The 27501-nt window shown below is 38.9% G+C and overlaps 1 protein-coding gene across 4 annotated transcripts in view; it reads right to left on the minus strand.

The window, feature by feature from the left end:
- Positions 1–27501, minus strand: part of GPR155 (G protein-coupled receptor 155) — a 54164-nt gene that overhangs the window by 18089 nt on the left and 8574 nt on the right. For all 4 annotated transcript variants that reach the window (XM_019022666.4, XM_055379188.2, XM_063695003.1 and 1 more), the window contains 9 exons: positions 22280–22679; positions 19717–19882; positions 18239–18394; positions 15882–15965; positions 15128–15245; positions 10918–11002; positions 10732–10822; positions 9212–9422; positions 3062–3166 (listed from right to left, as the gene is read on the minus strand). In XM_019022666.4, the coding sequence (XP_018878211.2) occupies positions 3062–3166; positions 9212–9422; positions 10732–10822; positions 10918–11002; positions 15128–15245; positions 15882–15965; positions 18239–18394; positions 19717–19882; positions 22280–22679 (1416 nt within the window). The remainder of the gene's footprint in view (positions 1–3061; positions 3167–9211; positions 9423–10731; positions 10823–10917; positions 11003–15127; positions 15246–15881; positions 15966–18238; positions 18395–19716; positions 19883–22279; positions 22680–27501) is intronic.

The raw sequence follows: 27501 nt of genomic DNA on the forward strand, positions 1-27501 counted from the left end.
AAAACATTTTTTTTACAAAATAGGTGTCTAGTCCAACATATAGTCTTATACAAGTCAGTGATTAAAAACCACAATTCTATAGCTCTTGCCCTCAAGCTAAAAGAAAAAATTTGTATTTCCTAAAACCACATTTTAGAAAAGGCCATGTATACCCATTAAACATGGTCTAGCACAATTGCTGATGGCATGGGGGAAGGTTCATAATGTTGCTAAGTATAAAGAAAGTAGGTTGCCAAACTGTCTCTGTAGTATGATCCTATTTGAATAAAAATTATTTGTATATATGTGTGGAAAAATCCTGGAAGTATACCTATATATAATAAATCTGGTTTTAAAATATTGTGTACAAGCCAGGCACGGCAGCTGACGCCTGTAATCCCAGCACTTTGGGAGGCCGAGGTGGGAGGATCACTTGAGGTCAGGAGTTTGAGACCAGCCTGGCCAACATGGTGAAACCCCGTGTCTACTAAAAATACAAAAAAAAATTAGCTGGGTGTGGTGGCAGGTGCCTGTAATCCCAGCTACTTGGGAGGCTGAGGCAGGAGAATTGCTTGAACCCAGGAGGCAGAGGTTGCAGTGAGCCAAGATTGCGCCACTGCACTCTAGCCTGGATGACAGAGTGAGACTCCATCTCAAAAAAAAAAAAAAAATTTTTCTGTACAGATATTACAAAAATGGATAAAAATAAATCTTACTATCTTTCATTTGCTTTTTCATACATTGTTGCCATTCAACAATCTAAATGTGATACTTATTTTTGCCTTTGTACTATGCCAAGGGGTAGAGAATAAATTATATTGTCAACTCTAAAAATTCTAATTTGCCCATGGTTTAATTTCCTTCAGGCTTTATTTTAGGCTTAGGGATGATACTAAATTGTATGATTAGATGAAGTCCCTATATAATGGCTCTCATTCTATATAATTTTTATAAAATATGATCAGAAAATCCAAGCCCCTATAATTTAAGGGAATTTTCAACGATCAACATTTTGTTTGTTTATTTTTGAGACAGGGTCTTGCTCTGTTGCTCAGACATGATCATGGCCTATTGCAGCTGCAAACTCCTGGGCTCAAGCGATCCTCCCACCTCAGCCTCCTGGGTAGCTGGGATTACAGGCATGAGCCACTGCATTCAGCTAATTTTTTTGATTCTTTGTAGAGATAGGGTCTGGCTATGTTGCCCAGGCTAGTCTTGAACTCCTGGGCTCAAGCACAATCCTCTTGCCTTTGCCACCCAAAGTGCTGGGATTATAGGAGTGAGCCACCACGCTCAGCCAAGAATCAACATTATTAATGAAGAAAATGACAGATAAGCAAAGCCTAAGGAGATTTGGGGAGGGAAAAAGAAATTTGCCAAATCAGATTACATGTTGAATTTGTTAATGGATTTTACTACTAGGTATATTGTGTAGGGAGATAACAATAAGGAGGAAAACCTTGGGAATTCTGATGTAAAGAAACGATTTTAGAAAAAAAGCAGACAGATAAAACAAAGACAGTGTAACTGCCAGAAAGGGTTTCTTGTAAAAGAAAAAAAAGTCAGTGAATGTTTCATATCTGATATGTTTTCACTACTTTTTATGGAAATGTGAATTCTATTATTATTTAAGATTCACTCCTTGCCAGCAGATAGCCAAATATAAATCCCATCTGAATAACAATAATTACTACTGCTACTACATATTTTAATGAGCATTTACTATGTATACCACATACTGTGCTAAGTGATTTGCATACATTGTTTTCTATAATCCTTACATTTCTTATATAAAAACATAATGCCTTTAGCAATAATACAGTTGACATAGGCCTTATCAAAAAGAGCATTTTTGGGGGTTTCCCTTTTTAGTTTGATTATAAACAAGTATAATCAATGAAAAATGCACTGCAATTCCACATAAGTATGTTCGGTTGTTTTGAATAATTTGAAATTTAGGCCACAAATGTAATTCAGCCTCTTAGTCAAAAGGTTATTACTTTTTTTTTTCTTTTCCCTAGATGGAGTCTTGCTCTGTCACCCAGGTTGCAGTGCAGTGGCGTGATCTTGGCTCACTGCAACCTCCGCCTCCTGTGTTCAAGCAATTCTCCTGCCTCAGCCTCCCAAATAGCTGGGATTACAGGTGCCCACCACCACACCCAACTAATTTTTGTATTTTCATTAGAGACGGGGTTTCACCATGTTGGCCAGGCTGGTCTCGAACTCCTGACCTTGTGATCCACCCACCTCGGCCTCCCAAAGTGCTGGGATTACAGGCGTGAGCCACCTTGCCTGGCCAAGAGGTTATTACTTTTAAAGGTGTTTGTTCCTTATTTTATAAGAATGGCCATATTTAAAGCATAAAGATTCAAAATATAATTAAGAACTAATTAATTAGTCCTGGTCCTAGGGGATGAGAATGGGGGAAAAGCCTGTTTCTAAAACAAGAAAAAAGCTTCCCTCTCTCCACCTCCCACCAAAATGCCCTTTAGGGCAAACTTCCTGGATTTGTCACTTGGGTTAAATTTATTGGAAAATGTGTGTATGACACTACCTATTAGCACTTTGTGAGAACTTTATTTTTTAAAGTGAGTATTCTGTCTATACACAATTATTCCCTATTAGCACTTCTTTGCTCTTAATTGAGGATCTATATTCTTGATGTTTGTAACTTCTATAGATATTCTATGTAGAGTTCTTTTGAGGGATAAGAATAAGGAATCTTCTGGCTGGGCGTGGTAGCTCACGCCTGTAATCCCAGCACTTCGGGAGGCCGAGGCAGGCAGATCACGAGTCAGGAGATCGAGACCGTTCTGGCTAACACAGTGAAACTCCGTCTCTACTAAAAATACAAAAAATTAGCTGGGCATGGTGGTGGGCGCCTGTAGTCCCAGCTACTCAGGAGGCTGAGGCAGGAGAATGGCGTGAACCTGGGAGGCACAGCTTGCAGTGAGCCAAGATCGCGCCACTGCACTCCAGTCTGGGTGACAGAGCAAGACTCCGTCTCAAAAAAAAAAAAAAAAAAAAAGAATAAGGAATCTTCTGTCCCTTAATCCCATCCTCATAGTCCAGAGGCACTTACTTTTCTCAAACGAAGGAATCACAGGCTCACTGGTGCTTGTGTTTGCTATTGGCTCTATTGATGGGCAGTGTAATTCACCATTTCCCATGGAGCAGGAGCAGCAACCTATATCAATCAAATAGTATGTGAGAGTAGAGCCCAACCACAACATAAATGGACAATTTTAAGAAATGCCAAAGAAAACAAAACAAAATCCACTCACACACACTTCCCATGTAGCCTCAATAGTTTTCACATGGTATCTATCCAAAAGTATTCAAATGTTCTCACTCATATACAAAATTAAAAAAACTTAAATCTCATAGAAGCACTGAGTGTGGCCAGGCATGGTAGCTTACACCTGTTGCTTCAGGAGGCTGAGGTGGCAGGATCACTTAAGGCTAGGAATTTTTTTTGTTTTGTTTTGTTTTTTTGTTTTTTGAGGTGGAGTCTCACTCTGTTGCCCAGGCTGGAGTGCAGTGGCACAATCTTGGCTCACTGCAACCTCCGTCTCCTGGGTTCAAGCGATTGTCCTGCCTCAGCTTCCGAGTAGCTGGGATTACAGGCACCTGCCACCAGGCCCAGCTAATTTTTGAATTTTTAGTAGAGACAGGGTTTCACCATGCTGGCCAGGCTGGTCTAGAACTCCCGACCTCAGGCGATCTGCCCGCCTCGGCCTCCCAAAGTGCTGGGATTACAGGTGTGAGCCACCATGCCCAGCTGAGGCTAGGAACCTAAGATCAGCCTGGGTAATACAGCAAGACTCTGTCTTTACAAAAAGCTTTTTAAAAAATAGCTGGGCATGCTGGCATATGCCTATAGTACAGCTTCTTGGGAGGATGAGGTGGGAGGACTGCTTGAGTCCAGGAGTTCAAGATTACAGGGAGCAGTCACACTCCAGCCTGGGGAAAGAAGGAAGGAAGGAAGGAAGAAGGGAAGGAGGGAAGGAGGGAAGGAGGGAGGGAGGGAGGGAAGGAAGGGAAAGGAAGGAAAGGAAAGGAAGGGAAGAAAGGGAAGGGAAGGAAGGAAAAGGAAGGGAGAGGAAGGAAGGGAAAGGAAGGAAAGGGAAGGAAAGGGAAGGAAGGGAAGGGAAGGAAGGGAAAGGAAGGAAAAGAAGGAAAAGGAAGGAAGGGAAAGGAAGGAAAAGGAAGGAAGGGAAGGAAGGGAAAGGAAGGAAGAGAAGGAAGGGAAAGGAAGGAAGGATGAGTAGTGGGTACCGGATACTTGGGCGGGTAGGGGGTGGCAGGGATGGGGTCAACAGGTACAAAGTTACATTAGAATAAGTTCTAGTGCCCTATCATACAGTATGGTGGCTATAGTCAACAAAGATACTGTACATCTCAAAATAGAAGAGAGGATTTTGTATGTTCCTACAACAAAGAAATTATACATTTTGAAGTGATAGATATGCTAATTACCCTGATTTGATCATTACACAATGATCTCCAGCCTGGGCGACAAAGCGAGACTCCATCTCAAAAAAATAAAAATAAAAATAACAACAACAACAACAACAAAAACACAACAAATGACCAAACAAAGAAATTAGTGAGCTTCGGTTTTAAAGGCCCTGAAGAGAAGTGATAACATGAGTGCCGAGTGCTGGACGGACCAAAGAATGGAAGGTTCACTGGGTAGTTCAGGCAGCTGCAGGGAGAGGTGGCAGAATAGGCTCGGAGAGGGATATGGCTGGCAGTGGAAGGGCTTGGGCACTATGTGCAGCACTTTGGGCATCACGGGCACTGCAAGGCCCTTGCAGCCTCTGAAGCAGGAGCCTGATGTGGCCAGAACTCTGTGAGGAAGGTTAATTTGGCCATTTCCCTTATAAAACAGACTGGACCAGAGTGACAAGAAACAGGAAGTTCAGTTAGGAGGGAATTACAAGAATCCAGCAGAGAGACTGGAGGCCCAAGTGGGGAGATGGGAGGTCAGGGGGAGGAGGGGGACCCTGCAGAGGGAGAACTCCATGCCCTGAATGGCTAATTCACCTCAAGGGGAAACAGCAGAGATGTTGCTGAGCTGGGAAGTTCTAAAGAATGATAGAACCACTAAAAGAAAGATAATTGTTTAAAAAGCTCCAGTACCTTTGACAAAGAGAACAAGTGCTGTCCACATATTCAGAAAGAGATGTAAATAATTTTTTATTTTTTTTTAGATGAAGTTTCGCTCTGTCACCCAGGCTGGAGTGCAGTGGCACAATCTTGGCTCACTGCAACCTCTGCCTCCCAGGTTCAAGCGATTCTCATGCCTCAGCCTCCCGAGTAGCTGGGTCTACAGGCATCTGCCACCACAGCCTGGCAAATTCTTGTATTTTTAGTAGAGACGGGGTTTCACCATGTTGGCCAGGCTGGTCTCAAACACCTGACCTCAAGTGATCTGCTTGCCTTGGCTTCCCAAAGTTCTGGGATTACAGGTGTGAGCCACCACGCCTGGCTGAGATATAAATAATATATGTGTAGACAGCAGGAAATCTGGGATTGGATCTGTATAAAGGGGTCAGGTTAGAGATGCAACATTAGGAACAAAGTACAAAGCGTTCACATTAAAGCCATGGGAACTTACCTATTTCCTGTGACCCAGGAATTACCATCCTAGGTATAATTTTTTTTTTTTTTGAGACAGTGTCTCGCTCCGTTTCCCAGGCCAGAGTGCAGTGGTGCACTCTTGGCTTACTGCAGCCTCTGCTTTCCAGGCTCTGGTGATCCTCCCACCTCAGCCTCCTGAGTAGCTCGGACTACAGGCACATGCCACCATGCCTAGCTAATTTTTTATTTTTTGTAGAGATGGGTTTTGCCATGTTGCCCAGGCTGGTCTCCAACTCCTGAGCTTAGGCAATTCACCTGCCTCAGCCTCCCAAAGTGCTAGAATTACAGGTGTGAAACACTGCACTCAGCAACATCCTAGGTATAATCTTGATGTATCTTGATGTATACTCAAGGAGATGTGAATAAAGCTGTTCATTACAGCATTGTTTCTAACAGCAAAATATTTTAAAGCAACTTAATCCATCAGTAAGGAAATTAATAAATAAAATTTGGTATATGCATATAATTGATTACATCTACAAAATGAATTCAAAAATATTGAGTGCAAGAAGACAACTACAGTATAAGATTTATATAAAAATGTAAAAGCATATAAAAATACTATATATTGTTGATGGAAAACCACACATATTGTAAAAGTATAGTAAAATTGTGCTCTGGAAGGATACAATCCAAATTCATAATAGTGGTTACTTCTGGAGTTAACAGGAATGAAAGATTCTAACAAACATTCTGACTTTATTGGTAAGTTTTATTTCTTTTAAAAAAGAAAACTGGGCCAGGCGCAGTGGCTCATGCCTGTATTCCCAGCACTTTGGGAGGCTGACGCGGACAGATCACTGGAGGTCAGAAGTTCGAGACCAGCCTGGCCAACATGGTGAAACCCCACCTCTACTAAAAATACAAAAATTAGCCAGGCATGGTGGCACACACCTGTAGACCCGGCTACTTGGGAAGCTGAAGAGGGAGGATTACTTGAACCCAGGAGGTGGAAGTTGCAGTGTGCCAAGACTGCTCCACTGCGCTCCAGCCTGAGAGACAGAGAAAGACTTTGTTTCAAAAGAAGAGAAAGACTTTGTTTCAAAAGAAGAGAAGAAGAGAAGAGAAGCACCATACAATAAATAAGTTAATATATTTGATTACAAATCAAGACACAAAGAAATCTCAGTCCTGATAGGCTTAGGCAAATACTGAAGTCCTGTCTTAGACTTTTTTTGAGACAGAGTCTTGCTCTGTCGTCCACACTGGAATGCAGTGGCACGATCTCAGCTCACTGCAACCTCTGCCTCCCTGGTTCAAGTGATTCTTCTGCCTCAGCCTCTGGAGTAGCTGGGATTACAGGCACTCGCCACCACACCTAGCTAATTTTTGTATTTTTAGTAGAGATGGTGTGTCACCATGTTAGCCAGGCTGATCTCAAACTCCTGACCTTGTGATCCGCCCACCTCAGCCTCCCAAAGTTCTGGGATTAGAGGTGTGAGCCACCGCACCAGGCCTTGACTTTTTTTTTAAAGACAGGATCACGTCTATTGCCCAGGCTGGATTGCTGTGGCGTGACCATGGCTCACTGCAGCTTCGACCTCCTGGGCTCAAGCAATCCTCTTGCCTCAGCCTCCTGAGTAGCTAGGACTACAGGTGTGTACCACCACATCCAGCTAATTTTTTATTTTTTGTAGAGTCAGGGTCTCACTATGTTGCCCAGGCTGGTCTTGAACTCCTGGGCTCAAGCAATCCTTCCAAAGTGCTGGGGTTACAGGTGTGAGCAACCATACCCAGCTTTGTCCTAGACTTTTAAAAGCCAGATGCAAAAATTCAGGATTGGAGAGAAACTGTTCAGTAATGTACTCGGGGTGGGAGGCAGGTTTTTAGTCGCTCATAAATTCAAGATGAAATCATCAGAGTAAGTTAATGCAATGTTAGGCAGAATTAAAAGTTTCTTTTCTAAGTAAGGACAGGAATGATTCTCTTACTCTTCAGTCAACAAGCATTCATCAAATATTGAATGCTCACTGTGTCCTAGGACCATGGTAACTGGAATGTTATACTCAGATTTAAGCATCCCATTTTAAGAGGTACACTGAGAAACTAAAATGAATCCTTGGTGTCTCATGCATCTCAAACTTAGAAGGGTCAAATTGAACTCATTATCTTCCCCTACATATTCTGTTCTCTCTGAATTCTTCTTAGGTAATACCCACAATTATACATTCACTTAAACTAGATTTCTGGAAGTCGTTCTCAGTTTCTCTCTTAGCCCACACCCAGCTTCTAATCAATTACCAAACCCTGTCAATACAACTTTGCCTGAGTTTGGCCTCTCCTGTTTATCCAATACCTACTGCCTTAGTATAGGCCCCGAAGACTCAACTCTGCCATTATAGCATGAAGGTAGCCATAGATGATATATAAATGAATGAGCATGGCTATGTTTCAATAAAATTATGGACATGAAATTAAAATTTCATGTAGTTTTTAAGAGTCACGAAATATTTGTCTTCTTTTAATTTTTCTTCAACCCTTTAAAAATGTAAAAAACATTTTTAGGCTGGGTGCAGTGGCTCACACCTGTAATCCCAGCACATTGGGAGGCCGAGGCAGGTGGATCACCTGAGGTCAGGAGTTCTAGACCAGCCTGACCAATATGGTGAAACCCCATCTCTACTAAAAATACAAAAATTAGCCAGGCGTGGTGGCATGCGACTGTAGTCCCAGCTACTGGGGAGGCTGAGACAGGCGAATTGCTTGAACCCAGGAGGTGGAGGTTACGGTGAGCCAAGATCGCACCACTGCACTCCACCCTGGGTAACAGAGTGAGACTCTGTGGCAAAAATAAATAAATAAAGAAACAAACAAAGAAAAAAAAACATTTTTAGCTGGTGGACCATACAAAAACAGGTGGTGGGCCAGATTTGGCCTATGGACTATAGTTTGCCCAAAACTGACTTATATCATTAATCTGGCTTCAAACAGGCCTCCTTTAGTTCATATTATTGATGGTGCTTGCCTGATACAATATTGTTAAATTAACTTATGTATGTGCTTCGTTTCCTAGTTAGGGCCTTCCTTCAGTTGCTACTTTTTTCTATATTCTCAGGTCCAGGGAAGTTTTAGGATTTAACAAAAGTGTATACTCACAATAAGACTTATAAACAAAAATCTAATGAATAATTTTACAAGCAAGTTTGTTGACTGTGATTCAAATTCTTCATTTGACAAGCACTCATGATATTCAAACTAGTTCAAGGAAGTTTCCCATAAACAAAACATTTAGGATACATGCTATAAAGGCATGTAGCAGTTTCTTTATATTTAAAGATCAGGCTGGCTCATGCCTGTAATCCCAGCACTGTGGGAGGCCGAGGCGGGTGAATCGCCTGAGCTCAGCAGGTCGAGACCAGCCTGGGCAACATGGCGAAACCCCATCTCTACTAAAAATACAAAAATTAGCAGGGCATGGTGGCAGGCATCTGTAGTCCTAGCTACTCTGGAGGCTCAGGTGGCAGAACTGCTTAAACACAGGAGGCGGAGGTTGCAGTAAGCTGAGATCATGCCACTGCACTCCAGCCTGGATGATAGAGCAAGATTCTGTCTCAAATAAATAAAAATAAAATTAAAAAGATCATACTTGTTTCTGGAATAGAGCTTGTAAAAAGTTCTGGTTCATTTATTGGTGCTGGACTCTCCTCAAAAGCAGTATTTCCAGGCTCCACCACTTTGTGGCTCTGAGACTGATCGAAACCTTCATAGCTTCCTGCTTGGGCAGTCCGGTTCATGCACATGAGGGATATGCTAGCTATCAGGATGCTGCAGAACAGGGTGACCGCTGTGGTGATCATCTGCCAACATGAAAAAAAGATATCAGGCCACTTTTCACAACTTCATCTTGATAATCTTAGGGCACATTTTTTTTTTTTTTTTTTTTGAGATGGAGTCTTGCTCTGTCGCCCAGGCTGGAGTGCAGCGACACAATCTTGGCTCACTGCAACCTCTTCCTCCCAGGTTCACGCCATTCTCCTGCCTCAGCCTCCTGAGTAGCTGGGACTACAGGTGCCCGCCACCACACCCAGCTAATTTTTTGTATTTTTTAGTAGAGACAGGGTTTCACCATGTTAGCCAGGATGGTCTCAATCTCCTGATCTCGTGACCCACCCGCCTCGGCCTCCCAAACTGCTGGGATTACAGGTGTGAGCCACCGCACCTGGCCATCTTAGGGCACATTTTTGATGGACAATATATCTCCACAGTTTTAAACACTCTAGAACAGTAGCTCTTTTAAAAAGGTAAGTGTATATAAGGAATGTAAGTTACTTGGAGAGAAATTAGGGTTTGCTTGTAATTACACAAGGTTTTAGATGCTGCTTTCATTGTATAACAATTGGTTACCAACATAGCCACTGGTTTCCTTTACAAGGAATCTAAATGATTTCTCTCCGATGTTTTCTTTACTCCTGTTTCTGCTCACTTTCACGTATAATTCACGCATACTTCAGTCACTAAGATGTTTTTCTGGTAATGATATTAAAAATAATTATAGCTAATATTTATTGAGCACTAACCAGATGCCAAGACTAGTCTAAATCTTTTATATGTATAATCTTATTTATTCTCACAAAAACACAATAAAATCCAAAATTGCAAAACAGAAAAAAAGAGTAAGAAATCAAAATTATGTGGAGAGGCTTTTTAAAAACACATCTTTGGAATCCACCCCTAAAGAATTCTGCAGGTCCCACAAGCCACTTACTCTATAGCTTTTCAAGAATATTTTTCCTAGATACGTTTTGTCCTGAAATTTATATTTATGATAGGATTAAGAGTCAAGAATTTGACCTTTATTATTACTGCTAACTTATTAAATGGTTTTAAATTAATCACTCTTTTCTCCAGCACAGGAAACACAATTCCTAAGTGTGATTAAGAACATTCAATAAGTTTTAAGCATTTAGAAATCTTCAGCTAAAAATGGACTTAGACATGTAAAATGTTCATGTTCTAGATGAGACAAAGTGATATAGGATCACCAATCTGATATGCAATAAATTGAAATAGATTTTCAAAGTTAATTTTAATGTAAGTCTAGCAAGGCACATAACGAGCTAAAAAGAGACATTCTCAAGAACAGAACTGCCAGTAAACTCTTCCCACCTGTTCTTTTCCATAAAAGAAGGCTGAGTCAATGCTATCTCCATTGTGTTTTCCAGTTATCAAAAGAACACCAACAAGGAGAGCAGGAATTCTGTAATCACAAGGGATATTGGGAGAGAAAAAGAAAGGATGAATAGTAACTGTCTATATGGAAAGGTGTAAGCAAACAGAGAACTACCAACTTACCCCCAGCCAGATATTATGATTATTCCAACAGGAATTTGTACCCTCTCTCGCTTTTTCAAAAGAAACAAAGAAATTGCTAGAAGGCCTAAGAATAAGAAGATTGAAAGAGAGACAGTTACTCAACATTGATCAGACTTCATGAAACTTTATTTCCTTTTTATTTTTTTAAACCAAGCTTATTTCATAGTAGTGTGTGGTTTTTGCTTTAGAATTTATTCCTTCTAAATAAATGCTATCCTCAATATTTTGAAGCAAGTTTTAATTCAAAATCATTCATTGTTTCCCTCATATATTGTTTCTTTACTCAATTCTTTTTATCTGTGAGGATTTATTTTATTTTCTCTCTGGTTTTTGTTGTTTGTTTTTTGGATAGGGTCTCACTCTGTTGCCCAGGCTGGGGTGCAGAGGTGTGGTCACAGCTCCCTGCAGCCTTGACCTCTGGGTTCAAGTAATCCTTCCACCTCAGCCTCCTGAGTAGCTGGGACCACAGCCACATGCCACCATGCCTGGCTAAATAAGAATTTTTTTTTTTTTGTAGAGACAGAGTCACACTATGTTGCCCTAGCTGGTATTGAACTCCTGAGCTCAGTGGATCCTCCCACTTCTGCCTCCCAAAGTACTGGGATTACAGGCATGAGCCACTGCGTCTGGAGAAGTATTTCTTTCCAAAAGCCCTAATCATTTTATTGTTTTGATTCATGTGTTTGGAATCTAAGTATAACTGAAAAACATTTTTTTTTCTTTAGACAGAGTCTTACTCTGTTGCCCAGGCTGGAGTTCAGTGGCATGATCTTGGTTCACTGCAACCTCTGCCTCCCGGGTTCAAGCAATTTTCATGCCTTAGCCAAACAAGTAGCTGGGATTACAGGTGTGCACCACCATGTCAGGCTAATTTTGTATTTTTAGTAGAGATGGGTTTCACCATGTTGCTCATGCTGGTCTTGAACTCCTGGCCTCAAGTGATCCACCTGCCTTGGCCTCCCAAAGTTCTGGAATTATAGGCATAAGCCACTATGCCCAGCTGGAAAAACATTTTTTAACTGAATACAGGACAATTCTAAAAATAAAAACATCCCCCTCTTCTGGTGCTAAGAAGTATGGGCAACTCTTACCCAGGTTATGTTTTTAGAAAACGCCCTAAGTATAATGATAGCACTTAATACAAACACACTGAATTTAATACAAACACAAATGTTTTGAAGTTCTTGAACTTTCCTTACAACTTATATGTAATTATGTATACAAGTAACATTTTATTTAATAAATTCTACATAGTTATAGGATCTTAGAACTTTAAAGTTGAAAGGGACCTCTATTTTTAAATGAGCACCTTAAATGTGGAAATGAGGGTTTGCCCAAGTCATACAGCCAGCAGAGGGCAGAGTGAGACTAGAAACCTAGCCTTTTGACACAAGCTAAATTCTTTGTTTCTTGAATCAGTTTCTCAAACTCAGATTTGTGGACCCCTAGGTCCCTAGGTACCCTAGGGTACCTAAGACATATTCTTCAGGATCTGAGAATTTCTATGAGAAATTTTAAGTCTTTTTTTTCTTTTTTCTTTTTTCAATGGTAGTCAGCTGTGTATCCACCTTGCAACCAACGTGCAGTCTCATGATTTCAGAATTTACATTGGGTTTATTTTTATTTTATTTTAGAGATGGGGGTCTCACTTTTTTACCCAGGTTGGGGTACAGTAGCACAATTACAGCTCAAAATTCTGGGCTCAAGGGATCCTCCTGCCTCAGCCTCCTGAGTAGCTGGGACTACAGGCATGTACCAGCATGCAAAGCTAATTTTCAAATTTTTTATAGAGAGAGGGTCTTACTATATTGCCCAAGCTAGTCTCGAACTACTGGCCTCAAGCGATCCTCCTGCCTGGATCTCCCAAAGTGTTGGGATTACAGGCATGAGCCACTGTGCCTGGCCAGAGCTTACAATGGGTTTTATATTAAGTTTGAGTCAAGTGAAGGCCAAATGATATTACAACACACAGTCCAAATGAAATGGTAGTTTGAAGAAAGAATATCAGTGAGATAACAAGGTCAAAACCCCACATATGGAAGTAAAGGCAAGGCAAAAAAGCCATAGCAGTGAGTTCCATTTTATGTTGCAAGCTATGATTTACATTAGCAAAACAAGATCCTTTGTCGTGTTAATTAATGTTGCTAATTAGAATTACTGGGTTTGTAGTTTTGTTTGAATAGAATCTGTGAATTTGCTTTGGTTTTAGAATTGCATATTAGCTGTATATAAAGAATACATACCTAGATTTAAGATTGTCCAGATTAAATAACACTGTGCTAGATTTAATATAAATTGACATTGAGGTCCTTGAGAATTGGTTTTCTTTACCACTTTTCCTCCCTCAATCCATTTGTACACTGTGTAGTTGCAGTGCCAGGGAAACAAGTAACCAATCACAAAAGGGTGCCATCTTTGTTACAGTAGCAAAGGCAGTCTTTAAAATTCTAATGTGCATCACTCCTGCCTTGTGAAAAGAACTGTATACAAACAGGCAGAATCCAGCTAGCCCTGGATGTCTCACTGAAGCTGTGAGAGCTGCTGCCTAAATCAGTCTATCTTTTTGGGCCTATTTCTCAGTTTGCAAAATGAAGGATTTAAGTTAGACCAGTGTTTCCTAAGGTGTAGAGATTATAGGTGTCACAAAGGTGAAAATGTTTTGACTAGTTATATGTTTATTTTAATGCATATTTGAAAAAAACTAATTAGCAAATGAAACCTGGGATTTTACTGATATAAGGCTCAACTGATTAAAGTTTAAAAAAAAGTAAATCAATTTTAAGGAAAAAAGAACAAGTAGTATGCAGATATGGCAAAAATTGTGAGGATGGTATGAAAATGAGTAGAACTAAAAATGATCGAATGGGATGACTTAAAATGACATTTTCAGGTCTAAAATTCTGTCATAGCATAATAATCTGATGGTTAAAGGGCACCTTTATTGGGTTTTGGGAATTCAGAACGACTTCTTTGAATAGACTTTGGCGTGCATGCTTGAAGGGGGTTTCAGAGAGACTTAGGACATTTTAATTGATTGATCTAGTTGCTGCTCTCTTATTCTGATTATAAAGTTAACCTGAATAAGCCTAGTTATTAGACATCAAGTTGGTCCATCGATATTTTGAAATATAAAGTCTTTAGGCTCTTTTAATTTGACATGGCATAAAAACTCATGCTATGCAAGATGTAGTTGCCTTTAAGAAGCACAAACCATCTTCTGTTTGTGCTGAATTTTTCATTCCATGATTCCTCACCACATTGTTGCTTCACTTCAAAAGGCTATTGACTGAGATGGGACCTGCTTTTGATCCTGAAGGCATGAAATCAAAGGTCCGTCCTTTGTGGCCACTTCCTGACACCTACCTCCTACCATTCTACTATTTCCTTTCATGTGCCATTTTATAGGTTCAAATTTGTAGGATGAATACAAAACAGCCAGACAGAATTTTTCACAAACATACCAGAATGCATGCATCCACATAAATATTATACTTCAAAATAGCAATGTGCTACAACATTTTGAATATCCTTTTTGGAGCCAGCTGAAATGAGAAACAGTCTTTCTCACTGGGTCCTTCTCTATTTCCATGCCTTTTTATTCCCTTAGTTTTCTTCTTCTCTTATTACCTCTAATTCTTCTATTTAATAACTAACATAGTTCCATTTATTTAGTGCCTACCATGTACCAGACATAAATACTCACATTTCATTTTGTCCTCAAAGTAACTCTGTAAGGTGCTGTAACCTAGTTTTACAAATGAGGAAACTGAGGTTTCAAAAGTTAAGTAATTTGCATGAGGCAGAGCCAGAATTTCCCTGTTCAGCAGGACTCGATAGTGAGCTCTGGAACACACCTCACGCATCTTTCCCATTCCCGCCTTTCTCCATCTGCCTACAGTATCTTCCCTCTTGTCTCCAAAAGGGAGCAGCACTGACAGCAGCCTAGAGCCACAGGCCCTGGGGAAAAGGACCATGTGACTGGACAAGGCTCTGAGCCCAGGCAGGAATAGAGTACATTAGGAAACAGAACTCAGCTTTGCCGATGGCCTCCGTGGGTGGGCGGATCTGCCTCAGTGCATGCCTTGATCCTGTACTACCAGACTTCAAATAGATCAGTAGAAGCTCAGGGCTATTAGGAATGGGGTGGGGTGGGGAACAGATCTCAATTTCCATTCATAATCCAACTCACCTGTCCACAGGTAGGTGCTATAGAGGGAGCTGTACAATAGAACAAACACCAAAATTTGTCCAACAAAATTTTTTTCTTTAACAAAATTCCATATCATCATTCCAGCACAGGCAATAGACTAAGGAAAAAATTATTAAAAGACTTTGTAAATAGCTAAGAAAACCATATAATTCAATACTGCAACAGAAAATTCCAATTAAGCCAGCCATATTCATCTTTCATTCACAGCAAATATTATTTGTTTAAAATTTTTTTGTGAATAATTATCAAGTATTACACGCTACTTATACTAAAACTTCAAACTTTATGTTGAAAATCCATTTTATAACAGAGCCTTTGACAATATACATATCCAATTGAAACAGATGACTACATTCTAAATATTAATTTTATACCTGTATTTAGTAATGGCTTACATTAAAATTGCTAAAGTTCTTTCCATTATAATTTGAGACATGCAAAGATTAATTAGAAAAATGATTGTGAAAGAGTTCAATTATTAATGATTAAATTGTTTCTATTAAAAAATGCAAAGTTATCAAATGCCATTATTAGCCTCAACTTTAGATAGTTTAAGACATTTTGCAATATTAAATATGTTAGGCATATACTAGTTGTAATCAAACTGTAATTGACTGCATTTGGTAATACTTCTGACTTCATAACTGGAAAAACCTAGCAAAGTTATTTTCTCCTCTACAGTAGAATAATCCACTAGAAAAACATAGTTCTAAATATCAGTAGTTTTACTAACCTGAGCAATGAGTAAATTAGTTGTAAGCATATGAGGAAGCTGTTTATATTTCTTACTCAAAAGAAGAATAGCCAGAGACCAGATCTTGAAGACAAAAGGTTCAAAAGTTATTCATGTTTCTTAATCTTTATAATTACTTATTAAATAACACAATGATTAGCCTCTTTAAATAACCCTCTTTGTCCTGGTTCTGAAAGAATTTCCAATATTTTATTTAATCTGTCTAGTTCCAAAAAGGTAAATTATTATAACCAATGTAAAATAACAAGCATGGAGAGATCCCATAATAAATTAACTCTCCAAAAATTACAGGGTCTTTAAGAACTTATGTGGCCAGGCATTGTGGCTCATTCCTGTAATCTTAGCACTTTGGGAGGCCAAGGCAGGTGGATCACCTGAGGTCAGGAGTTCGAGACCAGCCTGGCCAACATGACGAAACCCTGTCTCTACTAAAAATACAAAAATTAGCTGGGCACAGTGGCGGGCGCCTGTAATCCCAGCTATTCAGAAGGCTAAGGCAGAAAAATTGCTTGAACCTGGGAGGTGGAGGTTGCAGTGAGCCAAGATTGTGCCACTGCACTCTAGCCTGGGTGACAGAGCAAGACTCCATCTCAAAAAACAAAACAAAACAAAACAAAGCAAAACAAAAAAAAACTAATGCCTTGGACAGGTGCAGTGGCTCACGCCTGTAATCCCAGCACTTTGGGAGGCCCAGACAGGCGGATCACTTGAGGTTAAGAGTTCGAGACCAGCCTGGCCAACATGGCGAAACCCCACCTCTACTGGGTGTGGTGGTGTATGCCTGTAATCCCAGCTACTTGGGAGGCTAAGGGAGGAGAACTGCTTGAACCCAGGAGGGAGAAGTTGCAGTGAGCCAAGCCAAGATCATACCACTGCACTCCAGCCTGGGCAACAGAGGGAGACTCTGTCTCAACAAAAAAGAACTAATCCCTTGACGAGGGCCATGTTCTAACTATGCCTGCCTTCCATGTCTGGGGTGGGACACAGGGTCACAGACAACTATTCAGGGAAGGAGCTTTAGTGGAAGATAGTTATAATAATGCACTATTCTAAGTTTTTTTCCTTTTCTATTTCCACCATATTGTCTCATGGGGTATCTAAATGCCAGGCTGTTTTACTTCAAACAACACATACCACCCACCTTTAAGGTTAATCATCTTACATTCTTCATTTTTTATTCTTTGTGTGTGTGTGAGACAGAGTCTCACTGAGGTGCAGTGGTGCGATCTCGGCTCACTGAAACCTCTGCCTCCCAGACTCAAGTGACTCTTGTGCCTCAGCCACCCAGGTAGCTGGGATTACAGATGCATACCACCATGCCTGACTAATTTTATATTTTTAGTAGAGATGGGGATTCTCCATGTTAGCCAGGCTGGTCTCGAACTCCTGGCTTCAAGTGATCTGCCTACCTCTGCCTCCCAAAATGTTGGGATTACAGGCATGAACCATGGTGCCAGATCACATTCCTCATATTTTAAAGGATTGGGTTTCCATTCTACCTACGTAGTGGCCAGGTAAGTATCCTGGCTGACTTCCTTCTTTCCTCATTGCCAACTGAAATGTATATGGTCTCTTTCCCCAAACTGCCCTGTTATGAATGGGTGTAGTAGATTTTAAGAACATGTGACAGAGGTGGAATTTCTTTAAAATTAATCACACATTTATTTGTTACCAATATACATATTCACCCCCACCTCCATTAACTGTACACATTGTCTTTTTTTTCAGCCAGAATATCTGTAGTTTTACTAACATGAATTCAATAGGCCATTTGATCTGTAAGATACTCTAGCTGTCATATACTTAATTATTTAATTTTAGTTAGATATATTCAGTTTGAGAAGTAACCAAAAGTTTCATTAACATTAAATAGGCGGTTGGACTTGAACTCAAAGATACCTTCTGACCCCATGATTCTAGAACAGCTAGGAATTCTATAGTGATTCATCATTTGCAGGATGCTTTTCACATATATTATTTCATGTAATCCCTTAAAAAACTCATGGAAATATGTGAAATTATTGTCATTATTTTATGCTGGAAAACAGAAATTTAGAGAGGTTAAGGTAACTCCACAGAGGCATACAGCTAGTTTGTGAGAGGGCCAGGAATAAAATCCAGGTCTGACTAAATCTCATGTCTTGTCTGTTATAGAACTCTAACTCCCAATAGAAAAACAAAACTCAGTTAATCAGAAGGCTGACATTATATTTTATGGGCAGGCTTTAGCTTTCTTTATTTCATAAGAAACTAGATTTTTAAATCCCTTCTATTAACAATCTATTCTCAAAACTCATTCTGTGGTTTCCATTCATTTTGGGATGCAACGTACTTACCAAGGAGATCAGGCTGACAATACTTATATCAAAACTAACATTCTGGATGGCATATGCCAATGGCTTAGGGTCCATAGTGGGAAAGGTCAGTAACCAGGCAGAAACATACATGATGGGAGCAGACACAAACGTGCTTATCACCATCCCTGAGGTTATCTGCAAAAATGAAATCAAACGGAGGAGTTACAATCTCAATTAAACAGTATTTTAAGCTTTAAATAACCACGGCACACTAAAGCATTCTAAAATAAAAATGAGACACAGTAAAGACATTATAAAATCCAGCATGTTATCCAATACCATACTTCCCCTTTCTGAGAATCCTTAATACAAAATACAATTGAGTTACCTTGGTTCCTCTTCTAATCTATGCTTAATTTATATTTACGCATAATAAATACTAGAAATTTACTGTTGATGGTTAGTTATCCTCTAAGTTCTAGAAAATAAACTGTAGCAATGATATAAATAAACCTGTTTCACAAACTATGTGGCAAAAAAGAAAAGGAATTCAAAAAAAGAAAATTACCATGCAAATGTTTATTTTACAGATTAAATAACAGAATTGACCTCCATTAAACAACTTAGTTCCTTTGTATTATATTTACAAATCATTTACTCTGATGCTGTAGATACCATTTACAATACATTTAGACACTGTTAATAATTTGGTGTCAATTGATTTTAACTATCTGCTGCAGTTATTATGCGGTATTTTGCATCTGGTGCTTGAAATTATCAATGACAAAATAGGCATTTTTTTCTTCAAAATTTCAAAGTTACCTTTCTGTAAATAATTTTTAGGTTTCAGTCTAAGTACAGAAATAAAATAGTTAAAACTAAAAAAACTGATTAAAAAAAGTCATGGCTGACTAAAGACCCCAGATTAAATGACTGTTGTTACATTATGTTACATGATGCCTGTTTCTTATAATGAGACAGCTTATAGGCATCAAATTCTCATAAAAAACAATGCTGCTTGCTCTGTCACCCAGGCTGGAGTGCAGTGGTGCAATCTTAACTCACTGCAACCTCTGCCCCCTGGGTTCAAACAAATCTTGTGCCTCAGCCACCCAAGTAGCTGGGATTACAGGCAACTACCACCACACCCAGCTAATGTTTGTATTTTTAGTAGAGACAGGGTTTCGCCATGTTGGCCAGGCTGGTCTCAAACTCCTGGCCTCAAGTGGTCTGCCCACCTCAGCCTCCCAAAGTGCTGGACCTCATAAAAAACAACATTGCTTTCTATGTTTAGAAATTAAAATGGGCTGGGCACGGTGGCTCATGCCTGTAATCCCAGCACTTTGGGAGGCCAAGGCAGAAGGCAGGAGTTTGAAACCAGCCTGGGGCAACATAGTGAGACCCCCGTCGTCTCTATTTTTTCATTTTTAAAAAAGAATTTTAAAAAATTTGAAATGAATTTAAAAATTTTTTTCTACTAAACACACCATCAAACTTAGAAAGTACTATATACATACAATTTCTACTTCCATGTTGAACTGTGTTGCAAAGATAGCCACTCCTGGTGCTACAGGAAAGACACCATACAGAAATGCATAATTTGATAAACTTGTATGGTTCACCACACTGTCGCCCTTGTCCAAGAGTTCCACCATTTCTCTGCACAGAAGTGGCAGCACCAGACTGAAGAAAAAAGAAAAACATCATTTACCTGATATCAAAGCATGGTTGTCCCCAGTAGCAGGCTGCTCTGGTGAATTTGGCATCAGGTTCTCCTGCCCAGAAGGTATGTCTATTTGCATGCACATATTCTGTGCATGTCTACCTGGGCACATTTTGTTGAAAAAATCAAGAATTCAACTTGGAGCCATTTAAAGTGTAACAATATTCTGGAAATACCTCACACATCAGGGATTAGGAGGGAAAAAAAGATGTTTTTGGTTCTACAAATAATTTTTGTTTTTTGCCAAAAGATGGTAAAAGTTGTAATTCTAGCTACTTTCTTGCTTCCTCTATCAGTTTACTGAAATGTTCAAAGAAAGAAGGTTGACAATCTGCATAAAAACTTCTTTCAAGAGAATCACTAAACTCTTTTTCTTTCTTTCAAAGTATTCTAGAGAGACAGAAACTCCTGTTTTGAAAAAAAAAAAAAAAAGCTGAACTTTATCATGATTAGGGCTTGAAATGGTTCAGTTAATAACAACATTGCTTAATAAGATTCTAAAATCCTGCCGGCATGGTGGCTCAAGCCTGTAATCCCAGCACTTTGGGAGGCTGAGGCAGGCGGATCACGAGTTCAGGTCAGGAGTTGAAGACCAGCCTGGCTAACATGGTGAAACCCCATCTCTACTAAAGATACAAAAAATTAGCCGGGCATGATGGCACATGCCTGTAATCCCAGCTACTCGGGAGGCTGAGGCTGGAGAACTGCTTGAACCAAGGAGGTGGAGGTGCAATGAGCTGAGATCATGCCATTGTACTCCAGCCTGGGTGACAGAGCAAGACTCTGTCTCAAAAAAAAAAAAAAAAAAAAGATTCCAAAATCCTGTAGAAAAATAGGTATCTTCAAGCAGCTCTTCATCTTTGTAAAAAAAAAAAAAAAAATTAGCAAAGGAACTAAAACAACTGAGATGGAGCATAAAACTAGTGAAATGCAGACCTGTTGAAGAGTCAATTATTAAACAAATTCTTCAGGATTTCATAGAATGAGCAAATCCACAGTAGTTGAGCAAATAGGGCTCTCCTTTAAAATCAGCAAGACCAAGATTGTTAACATTTTCACAGCAGCACCTAGCAAGGCCCTCTGGGATGGAGTAAAGAACTACTTTGATCTGTACTTTTTTAATTAAAAAACTTAAATATCTAATTAAGTATCAAAGACCCCCCATCTTTAAAATTAGAATATTTAAATTCTACTTATAAGCAAAAATTGATAATACCATTATTGTTAAAACTATACTTATTACTTCCACAATACTAATACTTTGTTTCTGAAGAGCATAACATCGCCATAAATAATTTTCAGTACTTATATTCATTTTTATTATTATGAAAACAGTAGATTATGTTGCACTGGTCTCATGAATATAACTGTCTATACATGAGGGGAATTCCATAGTTAAGTATGCCTCAAGTACTTTGGGATAATCTTGCAGTAAAATTATGTCACCTGCACCATCAAGTAGAACTCCATGGCTAATGGACCAAGTAAGCTGAAGAACTATTAACTAAGAAGTTGAGGCTGGGCACGGTGGCTCATGCCTGTAATCCCAGCACTTTGGGAGGCCGAGGTGGATGGATCACCTGAGGTCAGGAGTTTGAGACCAGTCTGACCAACATGGTGAAATCCCGTCTCTACTAAATATATAAAAATCAGCCAGGTGTGGTGGCAGGCACCTGTAATCCCAGCTACTTGGGAGGCTGAGGCAGGAGAATAGCTTGAACCTACGAGGTGGAGGTTGCAGTGAGCCAAGATCACATGACTGCACTCCAGTCTAGTTGACAGAGCAAGACTCTGTTTCAAACAAAAACAAAAACAGCAACAACAAAAAAGAAGTTGATGAGCACTTTTCATTTGGCAAGCCAGGATCATATGGCTGATAATAATCATTCATATTGACTTGGCTGTATTTAGAAAATTTGGCCAACCTCAGAACTACAAAATACTTTTCCCAAATTCATGAAAAAAAGTTTGTATTAGAAATTATTGTTCTGGTTATTACTAAGATGCTTTTGTCTTTGGGGTCTTTATGGATTTGGAAAAGTCAGAAATGCTGCAAAATTTATTTGAAAATACTGTCAAACTGGGACATGAGGAGATACTGAGTAAACTTTATGTAAAAGCTGAAGGGAAACCCATCATCTTTATCCTCTGACAGTAAGATGGAAAGAATAAGCTACTGGGAATAAGGAAATGACTTTCCACAATACACCATCACATTTTCCTTTATCTCACAACTATTCTACAAGGAGGGGTTATTAATATTCAAAGGGGAAAATGGTTGCAGACATACCCCTGATGAATTGGCTAAATACGGCTTTCAAAAAGTACAATTCTCAAGTTAAATAAGTGATGCTTACAGTTTAGCTGTGATGAGAAGAATTAGTACTACAAATGCCGACTTCTTCAGTCTCTTTATTTTTCCCACCATCGTGAGACCGAGATAAAATAGGGCTGATCCAGAAAAAGAATTTCCAAGTCCATCAAGAAAATTTTCGACATATACAGGTACCTTTCGATCAAGAATAAAATTGAAGGCGATGCCAATGAAGACCATAAATACTATTGGGTTCTGTAATACACGCAGGAGTCCGAGTCCCACAATTTTTATTTTATTTTGAGAAGCATTTTGAGTGTCTTTCCACTTTTGGATTTCACAGAAAATAAACCCTATAGGGTTTAACATCATAAGAGATATTGGTGCCACCAAATAAATGTACTGGAGATATTCTGGGTATGTAGTTTGATATAAAGCTTCAACTGCAAAACAAGAATATTGATTTTTAAATGATGACCACAGAAATACAGATATATGTTATGTATATAACATTTTCTGTACTTTATAGCAATGATAAATCTAAAATTTTCAAAATGACCCAAATAGCCTATTTTGGAAAAGTACATTTTAGTAATAAAGCTGAAAAAAGAAAAATGTAATAAATATCATATAGCTTATAAAATGATAACCAAGTTTACACATTATTTTTAAACCTCACTAATTTTTACCATCTAAGGGTTAAAACTAGTCTCCAAAAATGAGCAGAATTGTAGAATTTTTAGAAGAAACAATTCAAAGTAAAAATCTAGGGACAAACTAAACATTTAAGTAGTAATAGCAAAAATGTGTTTATTGGTATCCATGGAGAGAACAGTTTTACTGGAGTGGTAAGAGACAGAAGTCAGATCACAGAGGGTTGAGGAGAGAGTAGGAGTTATTTCAGGAACTAAAAAGGAACACGGATGTGGAATCCAAGCTGTGTAAGAAAAGAAATGAAGATGGGAGATGTTTGGAGGCCTCTAGGAATTAGGGGCAGTTGGAAGTGCGGGAGTTCAGAGTAAAACAGCTAATGAGCTACTCAGTTAAATATTTTCCAGATGACAAGGTCCAGGATGTGGCTATGGGACTTAGTGGCTGAAATGGAGTAAAGGAAAACATCACTGGAGAAGAGGAGGTCAAGGAAATGACAGGGCAGAGAATTTCATGGTAGTTCACAAGACAATGACAAAACTTGGGATAAAGGTAAATGAGAGGGAATGCCTAGAATGAGGTCAGCAGGTAACAGCAGAGAGGATCAGTGGTCTAGCCGGAAAGCATGAACCTCAAAGCAGTTTTTAACAGCAGAGCAGAGGGATGGTCTAGCAATGGTCCACAGTAGCTGTGGGGATGCCAGTCCTACCTTCCACTGCTCATGTGGTGTGCTGGCAATGGGAAAATGAACAACCTCCATTTGAGAGGAATGAAAAGGAATGAATGCCTTCAAAGACGACCAGTGGAGATACTTAAGGAGTAGAGATAGAAAGGTGGATCTTACAATGTTTGGGAGGGAAATACAGTAGAGTCACATCAATGCACATTTAGTTAACACAAATTCAACCATACCCTCTTGGGAAAACAAAAGCTTCATTTCCCCCCACCCCCCATAGCATGTTTCCAAGTGCAAACAAATTATTTCAACTGCTGTTCATTGAAGAACAATGCTAGCTAAAAAAATCTGGCTGTGTTAGACTTATGAAAAATGGTACAATATAGACAAAGTATGTGTGCTGTATTTGGTGGGCATTTTCAAGAGTTTGAATATACAAGATGACTTTAGGACTTAACCACTGCATAAGATGTGTTTTTTTTCTCATGAGGGAGGTGAGTGAGTGGGATCAGACTTCTAGCAGTTTCCTGGTAGACGTGAGGGTTGGTGACCTAGTCTTTAGTTTATTAGAGCAACTTAGGGCCTTTCAGTAAACAACTGGTCTCTAGCACATTTTTGGCAATGGGTCCCGATATTATACAATCTAATGCAAATAAAGGCTGATTTATAATTGATTTGAAGTTGAGAAAGATAAAAAAGAACAGCCACAATCGCTCACAAGGAGAGAGGCAAATGTGAAAACATGTAAAAGATTAGGTTTCTCAATTTACACTAAGATAAAATGATATAGGTAGGAAAATACACTTGTTTACTTAGGATGTGTAAGTTCAGTTAATGTCATGCACATGTCCCATTAAAGTTATATAACTAGATTATGTAACCTTTAGAAGGTCACCTTTTTCCTAAAAGCTAAAACCTATTTTTTTTTTAACAGATTCAATCCCCATTTTCTCAGCTAAGTAAATTCAAGATCTATAATATCTCCAAAATGAAGCAGTGGCTAAAAAATATTTGATTACATAAAACTTTATAAGTTCTTTCCACTGGTTTCCAAATTAGATATGCTAGTTATATAAGTTAGTGGTTTTCTTTCAGGTTTCATAAGGCTTCATCTTTTAAACAAAAAGCAGCACTTTTGATAACTATTTTTAGATAATTATATTTCTGATTCTCTTGAGATATTTTATCTCAAGAGAAAGATGTTCATACCTGCCCACCAACTTTTATAATAGAGCAAATATTTTCAAAAAGTCTTATGTTTTCATCTGAGTATCAGAATTTTTCCTAACCAGCCACAACAATAAGATGCATGACATGTTTTCCTTTGACAACACAGCTATACAGTTCTGTGATCTACTCAAAGCCCCTTATATTAATGCCTTTTTCCAGAAATTTACTTTCCTGGCACACTAGCATTTAATCACTACCGCATAATGAACTTTACATTGTTTTAAGAACTCAGTGCAAATTTAAGCAACAGTTTTTATATTTGGCCATTCACCACATACTTTCTTTCTTCTTTGGAAGGATGTTCTCCTCTTGATTGCTACTACAATTATTAGTCAAAAATCTCAAAATTAGATTACTTCATGTGTTTACCAACCAACATTCTCTTGGATTTTCTCAACCACCTTCTTCATCCATTTTATTCACAGCTAACAGTACCATCTAAATCTAAACTTTCAAAAGGTAAGATTTTCTCACGGTTCTCACTGCCCACAGAAACAGCTACAAAACCTTTCTTTTACCGGGCATGGTGGCTCACGCCTGTAATCCCAGCACTTTGGGAGGCCAAGGCAGGCAGATCATGAGGTCAGGAGTTCAAGAAGAGCCTGGCCAACACGGTGAAACCCCATCTCTACTAAAAATACAAAAATTAGCCGGGTGTGGTGGCGCACTCCCGTAGTCCCAGCTACTTGGGAGGCTGAGGCAGGATAATTGCTTGAACCTGGGAGGCGGAGATTGCAGTGAGCCAAGACTGCACCACTGCATTACAGCCTGGGCAACAGAGTGAGACTCTGTCTCAAAAAACAAAAAACAAAACAAAAAAAACCCTTTCTTTTAACATCCACAGTCCAGTCTCCACAATTGGCCCCTTGCTTATCCACCCCATCCTTAATGCAAAGACTCCATCAGCCAGTTTAATAACAGTTATACCAGACAACCACCACATTCATAATTAGTAGTTCTTTATGCTGTTCATACCATCACCCCCTAACTTCTTAATATCTCCTTTTTTTACCTAAATCTCACCTACTACTTAAGGCCTGTCTCTGGCACTACATTTCCCACCAAGTCTTCAACCTACATCATTAATCTCCCCTCCTCTGGTATTCCATAGTACTTTGTTTCATACTAGTGCCACCTCAACAAATTCTAAGTTCCTTGAAAGCATCATTTTAATAGCCCTCAGTCCCTGCCATAGTGCTTGAGAAAATCTGAAAATACTTGCTGAATGGTACGAACACATCAATGAACGTCAAAAGTTTCAGATGTAGTAAAGATGTATTTTCTAATACGCAGCTCTTTACATCGAATTGTTGTCAATGAATCCATTTTTATATCCATTTTTAAACTTTATTTTTACTTTTAAAAATTTATTTTTAATTGACAAATATAAATTATATATATTTATAATGTACATAATGTTTTAAAATATGTATACATTATGGAATGGCTAAATCAAGCTAATTAAAATATGCATAATCTCACATATTTATCATTTTTTCTGATGAGAACACAAAATCTATTCTCAGCAATTTTCAAGAATATGTTGTTATTAACCATCATCACCATGTTATACAATAAATCTAATGGAAATTTTGTAACTTTTTTTACATTTTACACATTATGAATATTTATAAAGCAGGTTACTATTGAGGTATTTTAAGTCAGCTGAACAAGCATAGAGGCAGAAGAAGTGTAGTCTAGAGGGAACACACAGAAAAATTGTGATTAAATAAATACATGTTAAATTACTAGAATAGGGTTCAACATGGGAATTTCAGTCTACTTTCTGCCATTCATTTGCATAATTAACATTACATCTTTATCTATAAATTGGCAGTGCTTTTTTTTGCTATCAATCTGAAGATGGTTTTTAAAACCTGAAAAAATATACATGAAAGCAGTACGGTATAGTATAGTAACTAAAATTAGGTTTACAATCATTATATCAACTTTTAAGTTCTAATTAATTAATGCTTATAAATAAGGCTCTTGGAGGGCGGGGAGAATCCCATTATGAGGAGTTATTATATAGCTTTGAAGAACTAAGAGACAAAATTAGCCACCCACTGTGCTTCCTATTTTGATTCCTGCAGGGTTTCAATCCCTAGCATATAACACAAAGACCCAGATAAAATCATTCTATTATGTAATGGCATATAGTTAAATGCTTCATTTCCTTTCTGTTTACAGCTCAAGCACTAGACCATAATTATGATTAGTCAGAGTACTTATGCTATCAGCATTGTTTGAAGAATAAATTATAGGACTTAACTATGCTCTATTAGTATCTTTTAATGACAGGCAGGGAACCATTCTGATATGCTGAAATCAACATTTTGCCACGGGAGAGTCTTAGTTTCTTCTCATACTTGGATTTTTAAAAGTACTTTAGAAAAGAATTGCTCTAAAACACAGTGAGCTTCTTTTATTTTTATTTTTTGAGAGACAGGGTCTCACTGTCACCCAGGCTGGAGTACAGTAGCCATCTGCGGCCTTGAACTCCTAGGCTCAACAGATCTCCTGGCTCAGCCTCCCAAGTAGCTGGAACTACAGGCTTGTACCACACCTGGCTAATTTTGCTGTTGTTGTTGTAGAGACAGGGTTTTCACTATGTTGTCCAGGATGGTCTCCAACTCCTGGACTTAAGGAATCCCTCTGTCTCAGCCTTCCAAAATGTTGGGATTACAGGCATGAGCCACCATGTCCAG

This window comes from Gorilla gorilla, chromosome 11 (assembly GCF_029281585.2).
Source record: "Gorilla gorilla gorilla isolate KB3781 chromosome 11, NHGRI_mGorGor1-v2.1_pri, whole genome shotgun sequence".
Classification (NCBI taxonomy): domain Eukaryota; kingdom Metazoa; phylum Chordata; class Mammalia; order Primates; family Hominidae; genus Gorilla; species Gorilla gorilla.